Raw genomic sequence first — 23,326 nt, forward strand, 5'->3', positions numbered from 1 at the left:
ACCAAATTTAAATCAGGTGAGGTTTTTCATTTTTAGAGCTCAATTTCCAGAAATTTTGACCACACCTTGTACTGACTATTTCTTCTAAGAGGACCACAACTTTAGGAAATTTGTGGCATCCCATTTCCAAAGACATTTTGTCCAAGAACAAAGGAAAAAAAAAAAAAAAAAAAAAAAAAAAATCACCTGAGCTGTTACTTTTACTCATGTTTTCTCTTTAGGACAACCACATTCAAAGTGTCAGCGTGAACTCTGACAGACTAAAATCTGCTCAATTCCTCTCATAAAATTTTGGAAACCTGCACTATCAGAGGGGAGTGGCAGAGTTATTGCTCTACACAAGTAAATGATCAGTGCCTGACCTTCCTCGGCCGATCCCCAGGGAGTAGTCTGTGGTTGCGGGCTCCGTTACTCGCCCCGTGCCCACAGTGTCCCTGCGAGGGAAGGCTGCAGTGGAGGGTAACCTGGTTCTGGGCTGGCTGGTGGGGAGTCGCGTTGGCGGGCTGTTGCGAGCCCCATTGAGCCTCTCGCTGGGAAAGCTGGCAAAGAAGCTCGGGTTGTCCAGTAGCCCAGTGCTGCGATCCGCTGTGGGGATGGTCGGCCTCAGGTGAGGTTTGCTGTGATTCCTGCAGAAAAGGAGAACCTTAGTTTATTTAAAACAAGAAAATTAACCCTATCTGAGCAACAAGCGAGTCTAATAGAGTGAGAAAATGTCCATGTAAGCATTAAAACTTGGGTTTAAACTGAATGATTGAACCCTGTGAAGGACCCCACGAGTGCAGGTAAAACCAGATGGTGAGATTTCATTTTTGTGTTTGTGTTGCGTCTTCAGCCTTTGGAGGAGGAAAAATCTACAAACTCAGTGAAACTGGAAGTGGATAAATTATTTAGATACAATCATTTCCCATATGCTGATGGTTTATTTACGAAATACAAAATGAACTGATTTTCTGAGATTTTAGCCGCACAACCATCTCTGAGGTTTACAGAGAATGAAAAAGAGCACATATCCAGTGAGCGGCAGGTCTATGATCGAAAATGCCGAATGCAGAAGAGCATCTCTGAATCAACAACTCTTCAAACCTTGAAACAGAAGAGCTAAAGCAGCAGAAGATGACACCTGGTGCCACTCCTGTCAGCTAAAAACACGAAACTCAGGCTATAGCTCATGTAAAACTAGTCAACAGAAGACAACTTCAGAGACTTTTACCCCATTAAGTTCATATTGTAACAAATCCTTAATTTAAAAAAACAAAACAAAACAAAACAAACCAACCTCAAAACTTTGATAAGCAGGTAAATAATAACCATATGATTTAATCTGTCAGTCGCCCCTGGGATTACAAATAAGTAAAAAAAAATGTTTTATGTTCTATGTTTGTTTGTTTTAAACACACATGGCCACACAGCTGTGTGTCATACACACAGCATGAGCGGGTGAACAGGTGATCACACCCTGTGTGAGGGTGATGGAGATGTGCTGGGACGACTGAGGAACTCCCAGTGTGTTTACATGTGGAGAAAGGTGAGATGCTGCCCGTTTACCTGGATTTATTATTCCAACAGTACGTACATTAACTACATTGTTCCAATGAACTATAACAAACCTGTTCCTGGGCGAGTAGTGTCTGACAGTGAGGGGCGACGTCGCTGGTTTGAAACTGTGTGATGTAAATCCGTTGATGAACTGGTTGTTGTGAAATGGAGTAACCTGGAGACAAAATATCAAATTTAAACAAGATGCATTTAAGTAACAAATTATTAAGCTCGTTGTGTGACTTTTGAACTTAATGTTTTCTAATGTAGTTATTGATGCTGTATGTTTATAAAAAGTGTTTTAAAAATGTGAAAGTGGCTCTAAACCTATTAATGCTTCATAGCACCAGTTTATATTTAATAAAGCAGCCACTATAGAAAGCACAGTGTATTTTTCAGACCATGTCACCTTTCACACAGACACAGAACAAAAGCCAATATTAAACACAAGTAACTAAATTTAATCCTGGTGCTGATCTGCTGGTCCTGATTTAATCCTAAATCCAAAAACAATTGTGAATTTACCGTTTTTAATACACAACTGAGCACCTGTTTGACTTCTTCTTTCCCAAATCCAATAAGCACACAGTAACTCATTCTTACCAGCGCGGGGTCGATGAAGCTGTGTGTGGCCGACCAGGCCTGCGGCGTGATGAGGCTGTATAAGGGGAATTGCTGCTGGGGGCTGTAAACCGGCGGGATGTAGTAGGATGTGTAGCGCTGCTGAGCGTATGGGTTCACCTCCACCGGCCGGTAACCGTTCTTTGGTATGAAAGTGTTGATAGCGATTGCCTTCGCCTTTATCCTCGCCTGGCAGAAAGAGCCCGAACAGAGAGAAATTAGCACCAGCGCCCAAAAGATGGGCCAAATTATTACTAACTGCTAATAAATTTTAGGAAAAAAATACAAATAAAAAATAAATTTCACAAAATTTGTTTGTTTTATTGGTTGTTAATAAATATTCATGTGTACTATGGGCTTAAAGGTAATGATCACGGTCGATTAACTTTTTCAGCCAAATCTAAAAAAAAGTTTAGTACAGAGGAATGCAACTTACATTTACACGCTTCATGTGTTCCTTAAATAACAAGCAGACCTCTGAATGAACTCCTTTAGCAAAAATCTGTGATTTGTGAGCCGTCTGCTGAAAAGTTGGATGTGTGCTTCTCTGCTGATTCATTATGCATGACGGGGGATATATTTGACTTTTGAGACCACATTCATGAACAGAAGTGGTTTGAATATAGCTCAAAATGGATAAACTGACAATGACGAGAGCCTGAAATCACAACTAGCACGGTGCATCTGGTACTGGATGCTGGTCCCAGCTTGAAACCAGGATGTTAAAAACACAAAAAAGTTCGAGCATCTTTTTATTTGCAATTTTTTTTTTTCTTTCCAAACTTTCCTCAAACCAATAAAAAGTGAGCCTACCTTTATTGGCTTCCCTTGGAAAGTCTTCACTTCCTCACGGAGATACTGATATGCCTTTAAAACAAAGGAAACGCAGCACAGCATTAGTGACTTAAAAAACAAAGTTCACTGATAACTTTGATGCTTAAACTGATTTAAATACTGGTATTAATTGCTATGAAATCAAAACTGAATGAATGCATGAAATAACTGTTCACATGTTCGGATACCTGCTGTGCATCTGCTTCTGATTCAAAAGTGATGAACCAGTTGTCATTGTAGGCAAATTCACAGTTGATAAACTTGGGTAAGTTGTCCCCCTTAAAAAGAGCCTCGACCTCCTGCAAAACAAGAGAAGCTCATTTCATTCCACTGCTTCACTACAGATCTGCTACAACCCTGGTGGCCCAGGCTGGGCCCAAGCGTTAAGACACGAACCTTACAACCATTTCTTAGAAAGTCTAGTAGCTTTCTGATACGGTTAGCTGCTTTACACATAAAAAAAGCCAGCAAGGCTATTAAGAAAAAAATAATGAAGATCTATTCAGTTTGTCTCCCACTTATGTTTCCCAATTACAGATAACAGTTTAAAAAGTGGACATACCCATCATGGTGCCTTACATGTTCATTTTTAATAGAAGTTTATCTGCAATCAGAACAGCTGCCCCCTGCTGGTCATAAAACCACAGGTTTGAGGCACTTTGTATTGACGTCACGCTTCAGACCTGGAAGCTTCCTCCATCTGTCATATCGTCTAATGGCAGATTAGATCATTCTTTGCTATATGTGAATGATTTCACTGGTGCCCTCTTGTTGGCACACCGTGGGAAATAAACTACACAAGTGCTGTATTAGTTTAACCTAAAGCAGCTTCATTCAAAATTATACCTTGAAGCAGAGAATGTGTCCAATATTAATGGGAGAACTTGTACTTCTACGGGTCTGCTTTCTGTTTTATTAGCATCCTTCCCAAAGCCCCTAATTTTAAATGTGTGAAACTTTCTGTATCTTGTCTACCAGTCATGAACCCACACTCTCATCTATTGGGGGGGGGGGGGGGGGGGGGGGGGTCTTCAAGCAGCCAGATTCACCTTCTGGTTTTGTTTTGTCATTATTATTATTATTATTTATTATTATTATTATTATTGAACTCCACAGAGTACTAGTTTACATAGTTTACACATTCTCTTAACAGGCAAAACAAATCCCCCTTTTTTAGCTGTGTCATGAATTGCATCATGGAGAGCTGCCCTACTGGGCGACCCCTTGTCGCTTCTAGTGATGCTTATAATTTTTGGCTGTTTGATGAATTTACTTCATATCTGCCGTAAAGACATTGAGAGACACTACAAGCATGTTTTCCAATTTCTTCTCTCTGTGGGTACAAAACGCATTAAAGGAGCCTTCATGAATTCCTGCAGGTTAAACCGGACCAAAGATACATTATTACATTTAATACTCGCAAGATTTAGACTACAAACAACCCATAATTGAATAAGCTGCAGAAAACCACGTTTCGCTGCTACTCTCTCTATATTTCACAACTAAATATGATGCTCTGAGCAAAATAACTAGTGTACTTTCCAGTATTAAGGAAATATGGGGAATGATGTGATAGAAAAATATTGTTTATATGAGCAGATCTGTTTGACGTGGACTTTCTGCGGAGCTGAAAATGCACCGCTGTGATAACAGTCATTAGCTCAGAGTCAGCTGAACTGAAAATGTTCTGTCAGGCTGGGGCAGATAAGCGAGTTACTGATATCACACAAGACTCTGCAAATGTTTTACCTTCACTGCTCGACAGGAAAATGCTTCTCAATAACCTCAAAATGCTCAAAATGTGTGTTTTGTGGTGCTTGCTGGGAAAGGATGGGTCCTGACTGGATAAAATCCGGACTTTGCATTTTGGAAAGGTGAGGTGTCTACCTTAAATGTCTACTCTCTGCTCTCCTTTGGACTCATACCACCTCGTTATCATGGTTTAATCAGCTTAATGTGTAATACTGACAGCATTCTGCAGACTCCGCTTTAAGCATAACAGAGAGTGATTTAAAAAACATCCAAGAACACCACATAAAAAACGCCAAATCCTAAATAAAGCAAGGATACATGTATAGTTACCTGCTCAGGCACATATGATAACTACAAACTAATAATTATGGTGACTGAGGCATAAGAATTCACTATATTAAGTTATTTATTCTAACAGAAACATTAAATTCAGTCTGTCGAATTCATCCATGTTTAAACTTCATTAGCAGAATATTTCCCCCCCGAATTCAGAAATGAGTAAAATATCAAAGAAGAACTAAATTTAATTAACTAAAAGTAAATATTGATCTACTTGCATTTCTATTTACATTCCCAGTTTAACTACTGGGACTGTAAATAGAAGACCTTATAAACAAATGTGAACAGACCATGAAGGCAAACTATCAATCAGACACCCAGACAAGGCTGGCGTCTACAGTGTACATAAGCTATGCTTGTATTCTAGGCGTGAGCCATTTCCATGGAATAATAATGCTTCTAGTGTTTGTTGACTCATAACAGTAGCGTCAGATGACAGACGGTGTAATCGGACATCATGTTTCAGCACTGACCTCTATGGGCGTGCTCTCTGGAACCTCTCTGAGGATCACGATGCAGCGGTTCTGATTGGGTCGCACCTTTTCCCCCTTCTCATCCACCTGGACCAATGGCAAAGCTGCAGGAAGCCATAAAGAAATGGTGTTATGGACCATTTCAGGAAGGATCAATCATCCCACCTAATAAGCCCTTCAGAATCAGCTGGTTTATTACGTACAATAACTTTCACAGACCAAATGAAGCCTTGCAAAATGTTCACCTTCAAACTATGAAAGGTTTCCTGGTTATGGGTCCTGAAAGAACTCACAGGTGGGCTGAAATTCTGTGTCTTTTAAGTCACTTTTCTTTCCCCAGCATTTTTGAGCCTCAAATATCCACATGAAATTTTTAGAGCTGAACAGCACATTTAAGCTCTGTGAAAATCTGCTATAAGCTACATTTACTGTTTTTTCCAGCCATGTATGGACATGACATTTGTAAGTTTTCCAAAGCTTCAAACAAATTAATTTTACACCCACATCCACGTGTCACAATCTAAAGCAAATCCTTTTTCTTGACTAAAAATGAACACGAACATAACCCAATATAATCATAGTTTCAACATCTGAAGTGAAGAAATGTAGTGCCTATGACCTGGATTTTATTTTAATCTGTTTCTGAAGATTTTGTTTTTTCCTGTAAACTTAAAGGCTGATATCACCATGGCAGGCATCGGGTCCAAACAAGTCAGACCATAAATCTACTTTCTGGGTACATTTTGGTGCCCGACTCCTCTAGCAGACTTTTATTTTAACATGTGCAGATGTGACTAGACTCTGTGTGTAACAGATATTAAAAGTGCTTTTCAGGCTCTGAATTTGATGTGGGTACTTCCTGTATTCATGAAATTACGACTCAACTATGCTGGGAAAAAAATAATGCAAATTAAAAACTGACTAATCTCGCAGTTTTACTCTTATTTTCTATGACACACACACCAGAGTGCACAACAGTCTCATTAAATATGAACAAAGTCTAAAATCATGAGGTCAGAGTATTCAACTCCTATGAGCCCAAAGCTCCAGCTATGATCTCACAGCTGGAGCTCTGGGCACAGCAGCTCCACCCACCCGTTTGTGAGGAGCAGCCAATCAGAAAAAAAGTTGTCTTAAATGGAGGGGAAGGGAGCTAAAAGTGACCTTTTCAGACAGGATGGACAGGTGCTGCTCTCAGGCTTAGTATAAGATGGATAAATATGTGAAATTTCTAATCATGGATGCAAGACCTGAAACTGGCCTAACAGGTGATCTGTAAATTACAAGCAGTTTCATACTTGAACATCTTCAGGAAAAAGAATAACGCTGAAAGCCTAATCGCAGCGTAATTACATGATGGTTTGTTTACAGTAACCTGACTAAATTCAAATATAAAATCTTGGCAGTGTACAGATCAATGAGCCATTAAATAAAAAGGCCTCCAAGCTAGAAAGGATTAATTTAAGCAGTAAACTAAGTACGAGCACAAATCAAACACAAGTAGGTAAGACTCTGCTGGATGCACTTTAACGACCTCTCCTGGGAAATCAACTCCAACCACATGCTGATAGAAATTCACTCTGGCTGATAAGGTTTTCTTGACATGCAGCTTGTTCAGGTAAACAACCATCACGGCGAGTTGTGATTGAACTCCAAGAAAAATAACTGGTGCATAAAACTGTGACTTTGAAAGCATTTCGCTCACATCGTAAGATGTCCACAATCAGCTCCACGTCCGTGCTGAGCTTTTTGATGTGGTCCAGGTTGGCCACCGTCACAATTGGCACATATTGGTCACTGTCCATTTGGGAGATGAGGTACATGTCACTGGCCAGATTCTCCCTGCCGAACAGAGACGCAGACAGGAGAGGTTAGTTACACTGTCGCGGTGCAGCTCAGGTGGCAAAAGGTGCAGCAGTGAAAACAAACTTCATTTACTCTGATAAACACAAATCTGTCATTAGCACCCACACTCACACCTGCTCTTAAATAAGAGCGACTCTTACATCTGTAATAAACATCAGCTTTGTTGAGGGTGACACACTGCATCTGAATCGTTGCTCTTCCTGTAACAAGTTTACCTTTTGAAACTCTTAGCTCCTTCAGTTTACAGCTGTTGCACATTTGGCTGCTTTACTTGTGCAACTGTGAGCTTTTTCACAAAGGAAATGCACTGTAGGTGTGTATGGTCCAGTATTTTGTAACCCAACAGTAGTCTTTTGGTTTCTATAACTTCTTGCTTTCATATCTGATCAGTATTTTTCTTTTCCTTTTAACTTCCACTGTCGTTTTGGTGAAGCTAACAGTATGCTATTGTTGTAGGCTTGTTCCAAGTTCACAGAGAGGAGAAAATGAAATGAATTTTTCAAGGCCTCAGTTCCTTTCAAATCAGCAGCTAAGCCACCACCACCGCAGAGGCATTCAAAAGTATGAAATAAGGCTTTCATTCAGACTACGCCTGACGCCCACAACCGGGGGGGGGGGGGGGGGGGGGGGGGGGGGGGGGGAGAAGAGGCCTGATCGGTATCAAAAACAATACATAGTCTTCCAGTACACTAGCTGCACACACACATTTAATTATTGATGGATTTAATAATTCTTTTAGCGCATGAACAATGATGTTAGAACATATACAATTACCATCACACCTCCCAGTACGACTGAAAATATTAATTTACTCTGACAAAGACAGAGAGAGAAAAAAGCAGAATTCCCATGAACCCTGTTAGGACAGACACACATACACAGCAGACAGACGGCTGAGCGGACTCAGTGTACAAATGCTCCACAAAGGCACCCTGAGACACCACTTTTGGATCTTGTTGGCTGTTTGGTTTGTTTTCTTGCGTCATACAATATAACATTCACACCACTGACCGTACTGACTTCACCCACTGCTGTTTAAGTCTTCTCCTTTATGGTTATTTTACTTTAATAAGCCTTCTATTATTGGAATTAGTCTGTGGGCCAGTTTGTGACAGGCTGAATGAACAGTGTTACAACATTCAACCCACGGAGCTTAAGTGTTGAAACACACAAAATCCACACAAGTAACGAGGAGGCAGCGCTACGACTGGGACCCAGGTGGAGTGGGAGAAAATGTTTCCCTAGAATTAACAGCAGCCCTTGTTAACGCCATCACTGTAAATGTGATCAAAACCTACAAGTCCTTTAAAAGGACCACCTGGTCAAAAAGCTTAAACATCATTGGTCACAGGTTTCTTTTAAACAAGGAAGGTAGAAATTAATTAAGCAGAAGAAGAAAAAAAATCCATCTTGCTTAGTTTTTCATGATCTCTAAATTAAGAAGATTTCTCGTAAACTTTGCCGCAGGCTGAAAGCAGCCGTCCCCTCTCTTACTAGCAGAGATGTCCGAGTCTACAGAGGAAGGCAGATTTATTTTTAACCTTTAGCTTTCAGATTACTACTACTAATACTCATACCAATAATACCACTAATAAAGTGAACTAAAACATTAGATGGGTTTAGATGGATTTGGTTAAGATCTGCAGGAGTACAAATCCCCCCCATGAGTCAGTATAAATGCATACTGGGCCTGTAGCTGGACACTGGCTTGCATTAGAAATGTTTAAACCATAATGAGCCTCGTGCTAAAGCCCCATGTTGTACTTTTAAAGCAATCTCATGGGCAGTCATTGTTGTTCGAGCTCATCCTAAATTCTCTAGTAGAACAAATACACACAAATGCAAATAAACAAACCAGGTATTAAAAGTCTGGATTTTGTCTTGATGGCCAAAATAAAATAAAATTCGGGCCATGGGAGTAAACCAGGAGAGAACTAATAGCATATGAGAGGAAGCATAGAGCAGACACATTTTTGTTTATGGTACAGTGGGTTTCAGGTCGTGTTCACACGTGCAGCCAGCCAACAGTCATAGTTGGGGAGCACACAGATGCAGACCCTTGGGAGCACAGGCAGACAACATTTACGTCATGAAGGCTACTGTGGACGCCTGAGGTTTCACTGCCACAGAAAGTATTATTTGAGCCTAATGTGCTGATTATACCAATCAGGATCCACAGGATTCAAGGAGGCAGAATAACACGAGTGGATTGCACACAGTCATCCACAAGTCTTTTGGTCATGGTGTTAATCACTTTCAAGTCGATGTTTTTCCTTCCAGATCTTAATTTAAGTGCTTTTCTCCATTAGCAAGTATGAAACAGCTGCTGAGCAATGATTGAAGTAGATGGGCTGAGATTTCAGCACAGTACGCCAGTTTCTCATGGACAGTTAGAGGCTCAGTGAAGGAGATGTTCCTACATTCAAAGAAAAGCATAAAATTCTGGGCTGTAATGTGATATGAAGCTATTGGCTCACCGGGAAAGACAGAACTCCAGGGTCTTCTTCAGGTGCTCTCTCAAGCCCTCCTGGGGGTTGTCAGGCTGGGGATCACTGCCTGTTGATAGAGGATAAAGATTTTGGTAAAATAAGGAGCAACTAAGCTTACGTCTAATCCTCTAAACATTATCCAGACAATGAAATGGGATGTGGGTGGAGACGGTTGTAAAATATGGAGAAGGAAAAAAAGAAAGAAGAAAAGCACCAAAAGAGTGTCGTATTTACACACAGCAAATACTCATGCAAGCTAATTTAATGTGTTGGAAACAATGGCACGGACGCTAAGAAACCTACTCGTACACAGCTGTATAATCACGGTCATCTTAATACTACCCATTCCTCCCTTAGCCTCGTTGTTTTTGTCAACACTTCTTTCAAGCAGAGGGCACTTAAAGAGATAAATGTCTTGTAGCAGATCGTGTCTGGAACAGGTCAATGAAATTTTAATGACGCAATAAATAACACATAAAACAAATACCTCTCAAGTGGTCACTGTTCTCCTCCAAAAATAAATCCACTGCCCGAGGACAGACTGTCCCTTAATATTCGACCACATTAGCCGACTGTGTTTGGTTGGAGTTCATTCTAACCTTGAGTTATCCAAGATCAGGTGAAATCAAACATTTAGATCCCTGTGTGATTGAAGAGGCCAACACACTTAAAATGACTGATGGCCGCCAGTGCCATCCCTCAGCCTTCTAATAGCCGTGCCTGTGGTATAAATGTGGACATCGTCTCGATTTCAAGTTTCTGTGTTTATAAACTTGGGTGTCCACGCCGCCCCATCAAAAATCAGCACAAAGTATCCATGTGTAGACATGTGGATAAATACCACTGATACACAACTACTTCAGAGCCTCCTCTGACTAACAACCAATCACTAACCAGCCCACCTGTGTGCCCTGGCTGCCCAGGCTCGGGGTGTTCTGTGTAGGCTGGCTCGGAGCACTCCAGAGTGACGGCGGCTGGCTCAGCCAGCATTACTGGTACCGGTGGAGGCTCATCTGGGTCGGTTAGAAGGGGCTCCTTGTAAGCCTTGTCTTCACTGGCTTCATAGCCTGTGACAATCAACAATGGGCATTATAATAATGATTAAAGGCATAGGAATATCACCAGCTGTTTAAAAGGGGGCTATGAGCATAATAGTAGTTATTTTTATTTATGGACTCCAGAGTAGCTTTACATGGTTTCTAGTTCAAATTAATTTATTGCCATCTTAAACTGGGCCTTGTTCCAGCTCCTCAGCTCAACCTCTAAAACGAGCCATTTAAGGACACCCTTCCTTTGAACTATGTTGGTTCTGATTGGCTGCCCCTCCAGCTTCAGAAGGTGTGAACAGCATGTGGGTGGGGGTGATATCATACAGAGTCAAGAGTAGATACTGAGTATTTAGATCAGTCTGAGCTTTTGGCTCACAGTGTTTACATGACAGAAGCTCTCCTCATCATCTGAAATTTTGATTTGATTAATATGAACATATACAACAGGAGATCAGGAAAAGCAAGAAAACAGCTCCAATGTGAATTAAGAGCAGTGTCCTTTTTAAGTTCCAAGTGCCCAGTTTCCAACCTTGTCCCAGTTCAGCAACAATACACCTGTGCAATGACAAATGGACATTATTACCAGAGGCAATCTGAAGCATCTGGCCTGGCACATAAATTCAGCCTTTTTCCTGATTTAGATGCAAAGACCATCATTCTGAACGCTCTTCTCCTTTTAGAGCACAACCGATCTTCTTATAGAAATACACAATAATAATGTGAACAACTCAAACAATGAACAACTATGAATTATTAAAGGCAGGGCAAAAAACTAATGTAATTCTAAAATAAAACCTTTTCTACAGCACTAATTACATCTAAACAAAAACAAGTATTGCCTTTAAAAACCAAATTACCCATCTTAACATAAATGTAAATAGTGCACTACTGTTAATATTGTACTAATAACAGTACTAACAAGTGGCTTTTGGGTCCATTATTCGATAAACAAACAAAGTGTACCAAGAAAGAAACTGTATATTTTGTGCTACACACAAACACTATTTCTGGCTGTAGCATAGCAATAAGCCTAGCAATAAATCCTGAGAATTAGTGCTGTGGATTTTAATTTGTACTGAATTAAAAACAAGGTGGGTATGAAGGCAATGTCGAGTCAACAGCAAATTAAAATGAGAACAGATCACAAAGGAGGGATGTGCCAGAACAGAATGAAACATGATAATATACAGAGAAAAACTACATTCAGGTAATCAAGCACATAACCATTTATAAAAACCGTATTGGTACAAATTTCAATACTGTTTTTATAAAAAGATAAATCAGATAAATCAGTGACACAGTGTGGGACTAGTAAAGGCAATGACTTCAAGCTATCGTATTTAAGAGCATTTTCCTCTTAATTTGTGTTTAAGCAACCTCCATCAAATCACAGTGCCGGGAATTTTCCTTACAGTCTGGCTAAGCTCTCTTCAGGGTGCTCTATGGAAATACTCTGCACATGACTGAACGGTACAGTGACTTAAACTGAAAACAGTTTATCTACTCAGAGCCGTGTCCCCCGTGGGAAATGGTTCGTTTTATCTTTTAGATTCGTTTCAAACACAACAGACTTGGCAGGAGCTGACATAACAGCGACCATAACAGCACAGCACAAAGGCCACTTCACAGATAAAAATAAAAAAGTAAATCTTTTAAGAGAAGTGAACTCTCTGATTGGAAGTAATCCGTGGGAGGTTCAGTAAAAGTTGCATCCTTTGAACTTGGTGGCTGTACTGGTGAGGCACAACTTTTACTTTAAAGGGAAATGTTTCAAATTACTTTCCACTTTTCAAGTTTCAGTAAAGATTGGTGAGGAAAATCTAAGTATTTCTAGACAAGTTTGTGTTTTCCATGGAAACTACAGGTGATTTCAATAACCTGCTGGCAACTAAAACAATCACAAGGTGGTTTTTCAACAGCATTTATTACCATTTTTAAATGGTAAATCTCCAGCAACCACTCGCTAACTTGTTGAGGAACACATTTTTCCCAAGTGGCTGGAAGCTGTGATGAGATCACTGACCAGTCTCTAGGCCTGTGGGAGTTCTGTTCAAATCCTCAGACCTGCTTACTCTTTCAAACTTTAGCACAAAGCACACCACAAAAGTCAAAATAAACACAGATGTGGCTGACTAGAAGCAACAAGCGATCGAGTCCTCCTGACAAGGGTCTTGTGAAGGAGCCTACGAGTCCACATGCCTTTGCTAAATAAGTTCACACACTGCTTCTGTGGGTGTCATCTGTCTTAATTTAGCACATCACTCCCAACTGTCTCAGAAACAACGCTGTTGTTCATTAATAAAATATGAACAATTATAATGGGGAAAGCACCGTTTCATCGTCGAGGCAACGAATGACACCCATCCCAAATTTGAATATTTGAAAATCTTGACCTTTACTTTTGAAGTCACGTCCACATCAGGCAAGTCTGAAACATAATGGTGAATACTCAAACATCAGAAAAACCGATAACCCATGAGTGTCAAACATAGAGCCTGTGGGACAGAATGGGACCCCCAAACTAAACCATTACTGCGGATACGTAGCACATTAATTTTTAACTTTTCATTTTTTTCATTTTATGGCCTTCTAAGTGAGAAAGGTATCGCCTACAATTTGAAACGCAGCACCAAGGTTGGCAAGTAAAAGATGAACCATTAAATAAAATGAGTTCCTGTTTTTCATCATCTGCCATATAACTTTCAGGTTTTTTGTTTTGTTTAAACAACAGTAAATGAAGGACCCAAGTTTAAAGTCAATATGAATGTAAAAGGAAAAACAGATGACAGGAGGGATGTTGAATGATATAAAGTAGCTTAAATTCATAACCTTTAATAGTCCTTCTTTGTTTGTCGACAAAGGAATCAGAATAAGTTTCCATGTGCATGTAATGGTTTAGCATACTGACAGTGAATGGGCACATTAGAGGAACCAGCCAGTATCATGACTAAATCACTGTTACCACTGCAGGCGTGGTGTGAATTTTCCGTCACAGACCACTACATGCATAGCCCAACTGCATTAAATCAGCAGTGCTCTGTAATAAATTTTCCATAAATGTCTTTGTGGACGTGGAAGATGAAGTAGGCCAGGACGTCAGTGCGAGTCAAACTGAGACTAATCAATAATTTCTGTTTCACCACCATACCCTTGTTGCCTCTGCGGCTAAACTTGGCTGAGCACATTGAAGCGAGTGATTACTGTCATTTACAAAGAAAGAAGGTTGACTGAGGCCGGAATATTCATAACTCATACTAGATTGAGTATGAATGATTAAAGGGGTGTCTCCTGTGTGGTGGGAAAAGGGAACCAGAGTGGACAAAGCAGACTTTTACACCAGACTGTGCAGTTTGTCACTACTCGATTATTACAGACTTAGCAAGTAGGCTACATGCCAACATTTCACTTTCTTTCTACACCTCAGCTTCAGATTAGCTGTATACTCTTTTCAGTTTCTCAGCATTACATTAAATTAGCTGCTGGCTATGTTCACCTGCTTCATGCTGCCACAACCACCAAAAGCTATAATTCTCCACTTTTTCAGGTCCAATATTTACCTGCAAAATTGAAAGGTGCTTTTTGTAAAGAAGCCTCTGAAAATCAAAAACTTTCACCACATGGTGGCAGTGTTTTACCAGAAGGTTTTCATGTAGCTGATCAGCCCAACCTGCATTAAACAGACTACTTCTCATTAATGTAAATTTGTAAAAACTGTTAGCTACCAAAGTCAGCACAAGTCAGCAAAATACAACAGTAAAATATGAATGCTGAGCGAACACTAGCTTGAATTATGTTGGTGTCATGGTGAACACTGCACTTACTCCACGTACCATCTTGTGGCCAACAGGGGTGTTACGCAAGACTGCAGTCTGAACTTATTTGAACTTCAGTTAATATCTTGCAACACAATCTCATCTCTGTTGCAGCCCAGAAGAATGGTGCTAAAGGCAGCACAGAATCATTTTGTGTTTAACAGTTACGTTCTCTGGAACAATTCTGTGTACTTTTGTTGTTTTGATATTTAAGATTCTAGGTGTCAAACATGCAGCCTGTGGTTAATACCCCACCCACCAATGACTGCCTAAGTCTAATCATCCCATTTTTTTCAATGAAATACTAGCACTATTGCTACACTGTCTATGTCCAAGCGTGAGAAATTACAAACCTGCACCCGAACTCCACACTAGCTAAAGAAAATGCTAAAGAAGGGCTCTGCTTGGGCTCAAACCAGCAACTTGTCACTGTGCTGCCACACGTAAATATTTTCACTATGTACTTCGGCCTGTTTAGGGACGTGTTCAACATTATTTTGCAATAATGTTGAACATGCAATAGTTTTGGTGGTTAGCCTAGCTTGAAATAACACTGGGTTTGAAAGTGGACCATAATCTATAACAAGTCTGACACCCCCCGTCTTATATGGTGCCTAACATATCAGCAGTTTAGCTGCATATAAAAACGGTTTGGGCCTTCTGCTAAAGGAAAGCCACCTTGAGTGTGACAAACTCTTTGGCGTGTTTAAAAGTTGGAGTTAGATTAATTAGATTTTGGTTTATTAAATCACTACTAATGTCACAAAAATGCACAGACTTCTGTTAAGTTAGGTAACACAGTCTCTTAGCCTTAACCATGCATTTACCAATTTATATGCACAATAATCCAAAAAGACCATTTATAGGCAGAAAAATTCCAGTTAATGCTGATTAATGATTCAATGCTATACTGATAAACCATTTTAGAAGCAGGAAACGTTTTATGTTCTTATCTGTGCTCTGTATTGCGTTATTTAGATATATCTGAAATGGAGAGCAGTTATACTTTGTTTTGCACTATAGTGGCCAAAAGTCAGATTCTAAGTATATCAGAAGCCAGTTTTTGTGCATCAATGACCTTCTGGGCCGGGGTCGGCCGAACTATCGCAGCCTTCCTTCCATGGCTGCAGGGCAGCAGTTGTGGTGTCGGCAGTCCCGCTGGGGTCCAGGCTAAACATGTGGTTGGCCCATGCTTTCGCATTGGGGTTGAGGTCCGAAACCTTGGCAGATTCCTGTGAAAGAACAGAGCCTGATTAGAGAAATCAACTTCAGCTAATGTATGTCACCACATCAGTATATGATGAAAAAAAAGAAAAGAAAAAGAAAAGAAATGACATTAACTTCTTGGGCATCAACTCTGAGTATAAATCATACGACTGTAATCGATGAATTGTCTTTTACTAGTAAATATACACCTCAGAGGTTCTGAAAGTATATTTACAGCCATGCTAACAGACTCATGTGGCCTACATTTCATCCAGGCAATTTAAAAAACAATAACAAAGCAGTGTTTCCTATACAGATTTTATGTAGTCCAACCAGCCACATATACTAATGTCTGCCTTGTTCACTCATCTGAATGAAAAAAATAAAATAAAATAAAAATCAACCACTATCCTCTAACTCTTATTCTTAAAGTTTGGTCTTGCTTTTCCCTACTCTCTGGTTCGAGACATTTGAGACTGTGGGACATTTTCTCCATCTCTCAAACAAACTCTATTGCCTTGGACTGAAGCCGGCTACGACAGTCCGTAGTCCACTTTGCGGATCCTCTCTGAGCTTGAAGGCCACTCTAATCAGAAGAGCAGCAGGTGGAAAACTGCTTCATGCACCATATTGTTGAGCTCACCGTGGTTGCGCAGCAGAGTTAGAACAAGAGCACCAGCAAAGACGAGTGGAAGTGAAGTCCACCCAGGTGATCACAGACTCTGATCTGATTATATTCCTCCAGTATTTGTCACAGAGTACTTCACAATTAAATATTATAAGCAAGCATGGTTGTGCCTCTGTAAGTGCACATGAGCTAACATCAAAGACTGAATCTGTGGGAAACACTGCAACTGCTACAGATCAATCACAAGCACAAGAGCCAAGCTAACATCAACCCACCCAGGTCACAGGGAAGGGGAAAAAAAGAAAAAGAAAAAAAAAAGATTTCAACAAGATGGTGTCTAAGGAAGTCATCAGGGTTTGCCTTCTACCTAATTAAAATCAATCACGAGTGACCCACATTATGGGGTCTCATTTTGTCAGTGACACGAGCTAATATAACAGTGCTAAAGAGAGAGAGAAGTGCACAAAGACTGTAGAAGCTGATTTTCCCCACATGTATTGCTTTTTAAGGCAGTTTTAAATAGTTGCTTTTTTATATTCATATGTACAATGAGCTGTACATTTCAAAATATGCCAATAAAACACTGTGGATGTGCCAGACATGTATTATAAAGCAAACGGTAATTTGGTTTAAAAAAAAAAAAAAAAAAAAAAAAAAAAAAAACCAAAGTCTTCACAAAATCTTTCATGTCAAAACTCACATTACAGTGTGTGAGAATACCAATACTGCAAAGCCTTCTACAACAATCTTCCTTTGCTAACTCTAAAGAAAAACACAGGGAAAATATAAAATATGACATTTAAATGACAGATTCACTTGCCCAGAAAAGAAGTTTCTATTTCCAGGATTTCTCCTGGCTCAAAATTGGCCTTTCGGCTGGGTGACTGTGCATGTAAGCTCCACTTGCTCAAGTCTAAGCATTTTCCTGGTCAAAATGTGTTTTACGCTCAACTAATTTAAACCCCGCGTTTAAAAAAAAAAACAAAAAACCACCCCTCGTTTCACTGTAATGTTTCTGTAATGCCTTCTCGACTCATTAAAATGGTCTACGCTGAGCATCAGAAAGGCGAGCATTCATCAGTCATGTTGTACATAAGTCTCAATCGACAAGACTCCTCAAACTAAAAATCGTTTGACAGGAACCAGGCTAATAAACCCCTGTTGTCTGCTGGAAATACTCACAGGATCAAAGCGGCAGTTCAGCATGCATGTCTCACAGGCTAAGAGGCTATAACCCAGAGCGGTGGTCAGAGTCAGCGTTTCACTCAACTCCTGAGGAACAGCAGGCCAGACGCTGCCTGCCGCTGGTGGTATAAGAGTCCACTGCATCCAATCCATGGCTAACACATAAAGATAAGGTCTAAGTATGTCCACCGGTGGGCTGAGGAAGGAAGTTTTCCGACCAACATTGGCTTGCCTCAGGCTCTAACCTGCGATCCTCTGAGCGAAGCGGCTGCCACCACCCCTCTCCAAGTCGTCCTCATCAAATCACAGCTACCGCCACGCTCTGCCTGCCCTCCTCCGATCCAGGCTGCTGGGTTGATTCAACAAATCTGATGACAGCACTGAGGCTCGCCTGCCCCGGTGGGCCAGGGCTGACGTTGCAGAAGCTGACTGGCTGTCTTGCTCCCGTTAAGCACCCGTCTCTGCTTTTGTTTTGTCGCCGTTGCACTGAGTCATTCTCCAGGAAAAAAAAAACAAAAAAACGCTGGAGCTGTGCAGGCAGCGTTGAGTCGCACACCTGCGCTCAAATGAAATGCCTGCTCCGGTCTGCCACATGTTAAATCAACCCTGAGGCATCGCTCAAATTCAGACCTCCAGAGCCTTGGTTTTAATAGATTATTCTGCTAACGAGCTAAGTTGTAAAATAAAGGGCTGGGCAAACCGGTTTCTTTCTGAACATAGTAAAGAGAGGAGGAAGAGAAACAAAAACACGACAAGATTAAGAAGTGAGCAGCAAGAGATATTGTTTCTCAGTCGTATTTCACAAACATGGCACTACGAGATCATTCAGGATGTGCCTGGCCAGACAGAGACAAATCCCCGCCTATGCTAATAATCCAGCCTTCCTCCAATGTAAAACTCCCACTCCTGTCCGAGCGGCTGCCATAGAAACTGCTGCTGACATCAATGGACGTGTACGTCCAGGGCATCGCTTGACCTTTCAAAATTTTAAAATGTTCCCCTCTCTCACAGAGGAAGGAAAGGTTAGCAGCCTTTCTGATTGAGGGTGCATTTTTGGATGAAATAGGAGGATGTGATTCATCATGAACTGTGGACAGAGATGAGTTATAGTCAGTGTCATTGGAGGGCAGCCGACGTAACAACGGGTTTATTGCTCTCCCTCGTTGATGGAGGTGGGCTCCCAGCAGGCAGGCAGGCAGACAGACAGAAAGACAGAGCAGACAAACCAGAGTCCTTAGGGGGGAAAACAAAAACAGCTGAATTTGGACTAATCCGTCTGTCTGCAGACCGGAGGCTCCTCTTTCCTCTCTGACAGACAGATCTGGGGGAGACCAGATGAGCACACAGGGCACATCACAAATACTACAGCATGCATCATCCTTAACAGCATTTTCTACAATATTAGACTAATTTGCCAACTACAGATTAGTTGTTTTTCCCCCAGGTCATTATTTAGACAAATTTGAACAGTTTAACCTTTTTTTATTTTTCTTTGAAACCATTGGTCTGGCGGCAGGACAATTTTACAAGCCTTCTAAACTCCTTTACCACTTGTGCTAAAAACAAAATTTAAACAGTTTGGGAAAGAAGAGAAGAGGACCTTTACAGGGATATTCTGTGTATCATGGTAGCACAAAGCATTCATAAAGTACCGTGTGAACACCAGGCGGGGGAACCTAGATTTTATAGTGTGTGCTTTTTATTCATATGGTTCCAAAAAGATGACTGCAGTCGACCTCCATCTATACACAGTTCAGTATTCGCTGATTTTTCTGTGGAAAGTAACTCCAAATTATTTGGGGAAAATTCACCTATTCACAGATTTTTTTTGATTTGACACGCTATTGGCTGGTGTTTGCAAAGCAGCCAATCCAGGAGTGCCATTCATTTTCCTTCATGTTGACCGAGAGTACCGCCCAGTACATCAAGAAGGAGGAGGTGAACATAAGGAAGACTGTGGATGTTAGCTTCTGTGGTAGTGCCAAGAAGTTTTCCACGTCTCAATTATTCGCAGATCTCAGTTCTTTGCGGGCGGTTGTGGTCCCTAACCCCTGCGAATACCAGGGTCAACTGCATTTTGTAGTTTTACAGTCAAAATTACAAACTAAGTCCACATGGGCTGTTTGATACAGGCTTAAACTTAAACTGATGCTATGTTTATTCTTAGACTAGAGGAGCTTTGCATGATCCCTAACAGTTTATTTGCATCGTCACTACACTTTACTGTAACATCATCTGATATTTGCTGTGCCATTTTTATAAAGATACCTTATTCTGTTTATTTAGCATCTTGAGTTTTAGATATTTTACCTTAATTATGCTATATCTATATTTTTTTTATTTTTTTTTTAATTTAAATAACTAAACATATATTTTACCTTCTACTGTGCTTTGTTAGAGTGTTGGATGTTGCTGAGGTAACTTAACCAGAAGTCAGCAACCTGTGGCTCGGTTAGAATTAAAACTAACCGTAACCCTTTTAATACGCCAAGTACGCCGTTCACATGTGCGGCTCTTTTTCCTCCTGTTGTTTTGTAGGCGGAGCTAAAGCGGCTCTTTTGATGTTGAAGGTTGTCGATTCATGATGCGATGCTTCTGTATCACATTAAAATATGGCACAGCCCTACTCAATACCATTCTACATATTTAAGCTATTTTCTTCTATGTTTAGAAGAAATGGCAATTGTGCTTGTTACAGCAAGTTTCCGAACCTTTGGGAAGCATAAAGGGCATCTTATCTAATGCAAGCCTATTCTTTTCCTTTGTTAATCTTCTCTCAGAAACGAGCCATTTAGCTCCTCTCACTTTAACGCTGCTTTCTTCCAGAGGAAAACAAAACTAACAGCATTATATTATTAGTCACATTTGTATAAGAACCGTGGGTTTTTTAAGACGATAACTCAGAGGCAAGTCGTCGTAAAAGACTGTGCGATCTAAAATTTGTTGACGAGGCTGGACAGTGGTGAGAAAAGCGGTGGTGTGGTGTCTGTGTATTGGTGGCATTTCCCTGCTTTGGCAACAGATTTAAGAATGAGGATCTGAAATCTTTTGATATGGCTAACCAGCTGCTGAACTACATTTACACTTTGAGTACATTCCCTTCAGATTCCAAAGCTGGACAACTGCTTAAAAACTAGTCTGCATTTCTGTCCCCACAGTATTGATTACATCTGCATTCATACACAGAGCATTTTCACACCTGCATATGCAGTGAAACTGCAGCTTCTCTCTAAATCCCGTTTGACCACCTAAAAAACAAATGAAAATAATAATAATACTAATATTTGTAAAGATTCCCGTCAGACTCACTTTCTTTCCAGCTTGTGTCCACAATTGATTTGATTTAACATGCACAGCTAAAAATGGGTCATGCTCAATTTCTGGTCTGTTTCTGACACATATGTGCAAAGCATATGGTGTATCACTCCGTCGCTCTGTGTGAACGCATGCGTGTGAATAAGGAACGAGTTGGAACACACGAGGGTTTGGTAGCACCAAATGGCTTGTGCATTATTATCCATATACCTGAGTGCTATTTCACTACAATTATATGTACAATTTGGTGTTTCACTGTTACAATTTTAAACTTACCATATGAAGTGCCAGGAGTGTCAAAATTAAATAAATACATAAAATAATGTGTGAATTAAAATGGTAATAAATTAAATTAATACACAATTAAATGCATAATTACTTAAAATAACAAATATCCATCCGCAGGAACCCAAGATCAGCATTTTCCCTGCACAGCAAGTCGAGACCGATTAATCCCAGACAATAGACTGATGTGGGGCAGCCAGGTATCGCAGAATGCATGTCAAGCACTCCAAACTCTAAGTCAAGTTTTAAAATACTATCGTTTCTACATCACCAAAAACCGAATTTGCAAAAGCACACCAGCATTTGTTGAGACCTCTGACCAAGTTGAGCCAAAACTAACTTCAAATCAAAACAATCTTTTAGACTACATGGTTCTTAGACCCGTCCCCGACTTTAATGGATTAGATTGACAAGTAAAACAAATTCAAGATATAATGTAGCACCGCAACCGTGAAATAATTAGAGAAACAAGTTTTAAAATCAATTTATATTTAAATGAATTATTACTGAATTTTTTAACCCAATTAATTAATTATTTATTTAATCGTATTTACAAATTTCCCTCTGGAACTCTTAGCATGCCATAATATAACTGCATAGCCCAGTAGTAAGTATTTTTTGAGAGTACTAAGATACAAACTGCATAATAATTGTTGTCGAATTTTATTCATATCTGACAGAAATGAGTGTGCAGACTAACCCGCAGTTCTATCTAAATTCTGAGGAAGTAACTGTTAACACTTTGTTGGTTTTTTTTATGTTGGTTGAACATCAAGTTTTACTTCCTGTGGGCTCAACAGTTTCACAAGCTTTAGATTCAAGCCTTTGTTCAAAACTGAATTAGCTGGTAGCAGCTGGGTCATGTAGAGTCTACAGTCTTTTTAAATGCTCATTATATAAATGTGAACGTAACCTGGCCTAAACTACAACTCTTGTGCGTTATAAGATGTGGTGGCATCTCTTTGCTGAGAAACCTTTAACTTTGAGGGCTGTATTTTCCTTCTCTGACCACTTTTCCCACAACGAATCCCACCTGAGACCTACCCAACCATGAGGGTAGTTTGCTCTTTCCTTTTCGCTGCAATCTACTTTCTAATCTTGTGCATCTGTAAATGACAGTGGAAAAACAAAAAAAACAAAAAACACCCAGCAGGCTCTTTCCATTTCCTAATTTTGGAGCACACAGGAAAAATAACTTTTCTTCGCCTCAAGGCCATCCGCTCACTTTCTGCCCATTTCCTCAATTGTGCATTCTTTCCTATTTGAGGAGGTTGACTGAAGCCCAACCTGAGGAGTCAACCCCTGTGAATGCTTGTTCTCAGGTCAAGTCCCCATATTTCACCTGTACTGCAGCAGCAGCAGCTATGCTTCACTGCACTGAGGAAATTCCAGTTTCTGCTACAGTAAGAATTACCATTAAGAAACAGCGAGTGTAAGAATGATTTCCCTTTTAAAAACACAAAGAGTATGAGATACACTCGCATCAGGGGAGTGATTTAAAGACCAGGAACCAACACTACAAATACTCAGCTTCAAATCACAGCACTTGGATGAAAAAAAACAAACAAACAAACAAACAAACAAACAAAACCCCACACAAAACAAAAAATGCCAACGAAGGTCGGGATATTTATTACTACTTAAAGTGGAAATGGTTATTAAAAACAATTATCATTTATACGGACATACACTATAGGGAAGAGAAGTAGTGGGCCACCTACACATTACACCTGGAGCCGCTGGGGCATGTAAACCCTTGCTGTGAAGCTCCCAGCACACAGTTTGTGTGCTGATGTTAATGTCAGCATTTGACTTCTAATCACTGTGCATCTCAGCACTCAACAACCCCACTCTGTAAGTTTAAAGAGCCTGTAAAGGTCTTTTTAATCAAAATTGTCATACATCTTGCTGATATAAATAAGAAAAGAATTTAGGT

The 23,326-nt window shown here is 40.2% G+C and overlaps 2 protein-coding genes across 5 annotated transcripts in view; one reads left to right on the forward strand and one right to left on the reverse strand.

The window, feature by feature from the left end:
- The window catches only part of LOC109195563 (tripartite motif-containing protein 16), a 1,176,058-nt gene that overhangs the window by 363,061 nt on the left and 789,671 nt on the right, over nt 1–23,326 (forward strand). The gene's annotated exons all lie outside the window — the stretch shown is intronic.
- Nucleotides 1–23,326, reverse strand: part of larp4b (La ribonucleoprotein 4B) — a 54,771-nt gene that overhangs the window by 15,655 nt on the left and 15,790 nt on the right. For 3 of the 4 annotated variants that reach the window (XM_005463030.4, XM_005463028.4, XM_005463029.4), the window contains exons 3-12: nt 15,850–16,003; nt 10,813–10,977; nt 9,899–9,977; nt 7,261–7,397; nt 5,556–5,659; nt 3,180–3,290; nt 2,971–3,024; nt 2,140–2,346; nt 1,608–1,711; nt 363–626 (exon numbers count right to left, since the gene is read on the reverse strand). In XM_005463030.4, coding sequence (XP_005463087.1) covers nt 363–626; nt 1,608–1,711; nt 2,140–2,346; nt 2,971–3,024; nt 3,180–3,290; nt 5,556–5,659; nt 7,261–7,397; nt 9,899–9,977; nt 10,813–10,977; nt 15,850–16,003 — 1,379 coding nt within the window. The remainder of the gene's footprint in view (nt 1–362; nt 627–1,607; nt 1,712–2,139; nt 2,347–2,970; nt 3,025–3,179; nt 3,291–5,555; nt 5,660–7,260; nt 7,398–9,898; nt 9,978–10,812; nt 10,978–15,849; nt 16,004–23,326) is intronic. The other variant, XM_005463031.4, reaches the window with a different exon arrangement.

The sequence above is a fragment of the Oreochromis niloticus genome, linkage group LG18 (assembly GCF_001858045.2).
Source record: "Oreochromis niloticus isolate F11D_XX linkage group LG18, O_niloticus_UMD_NMBU, whole genome shotgun sequence".
In the NCBI taxonomy this organism is placed as follows: Eukaryota; Metazoa; Chordata; class Actinopteri; order Cichliformes; family Cichlidae; genus Oreochromis; species Oreochromis niloticus.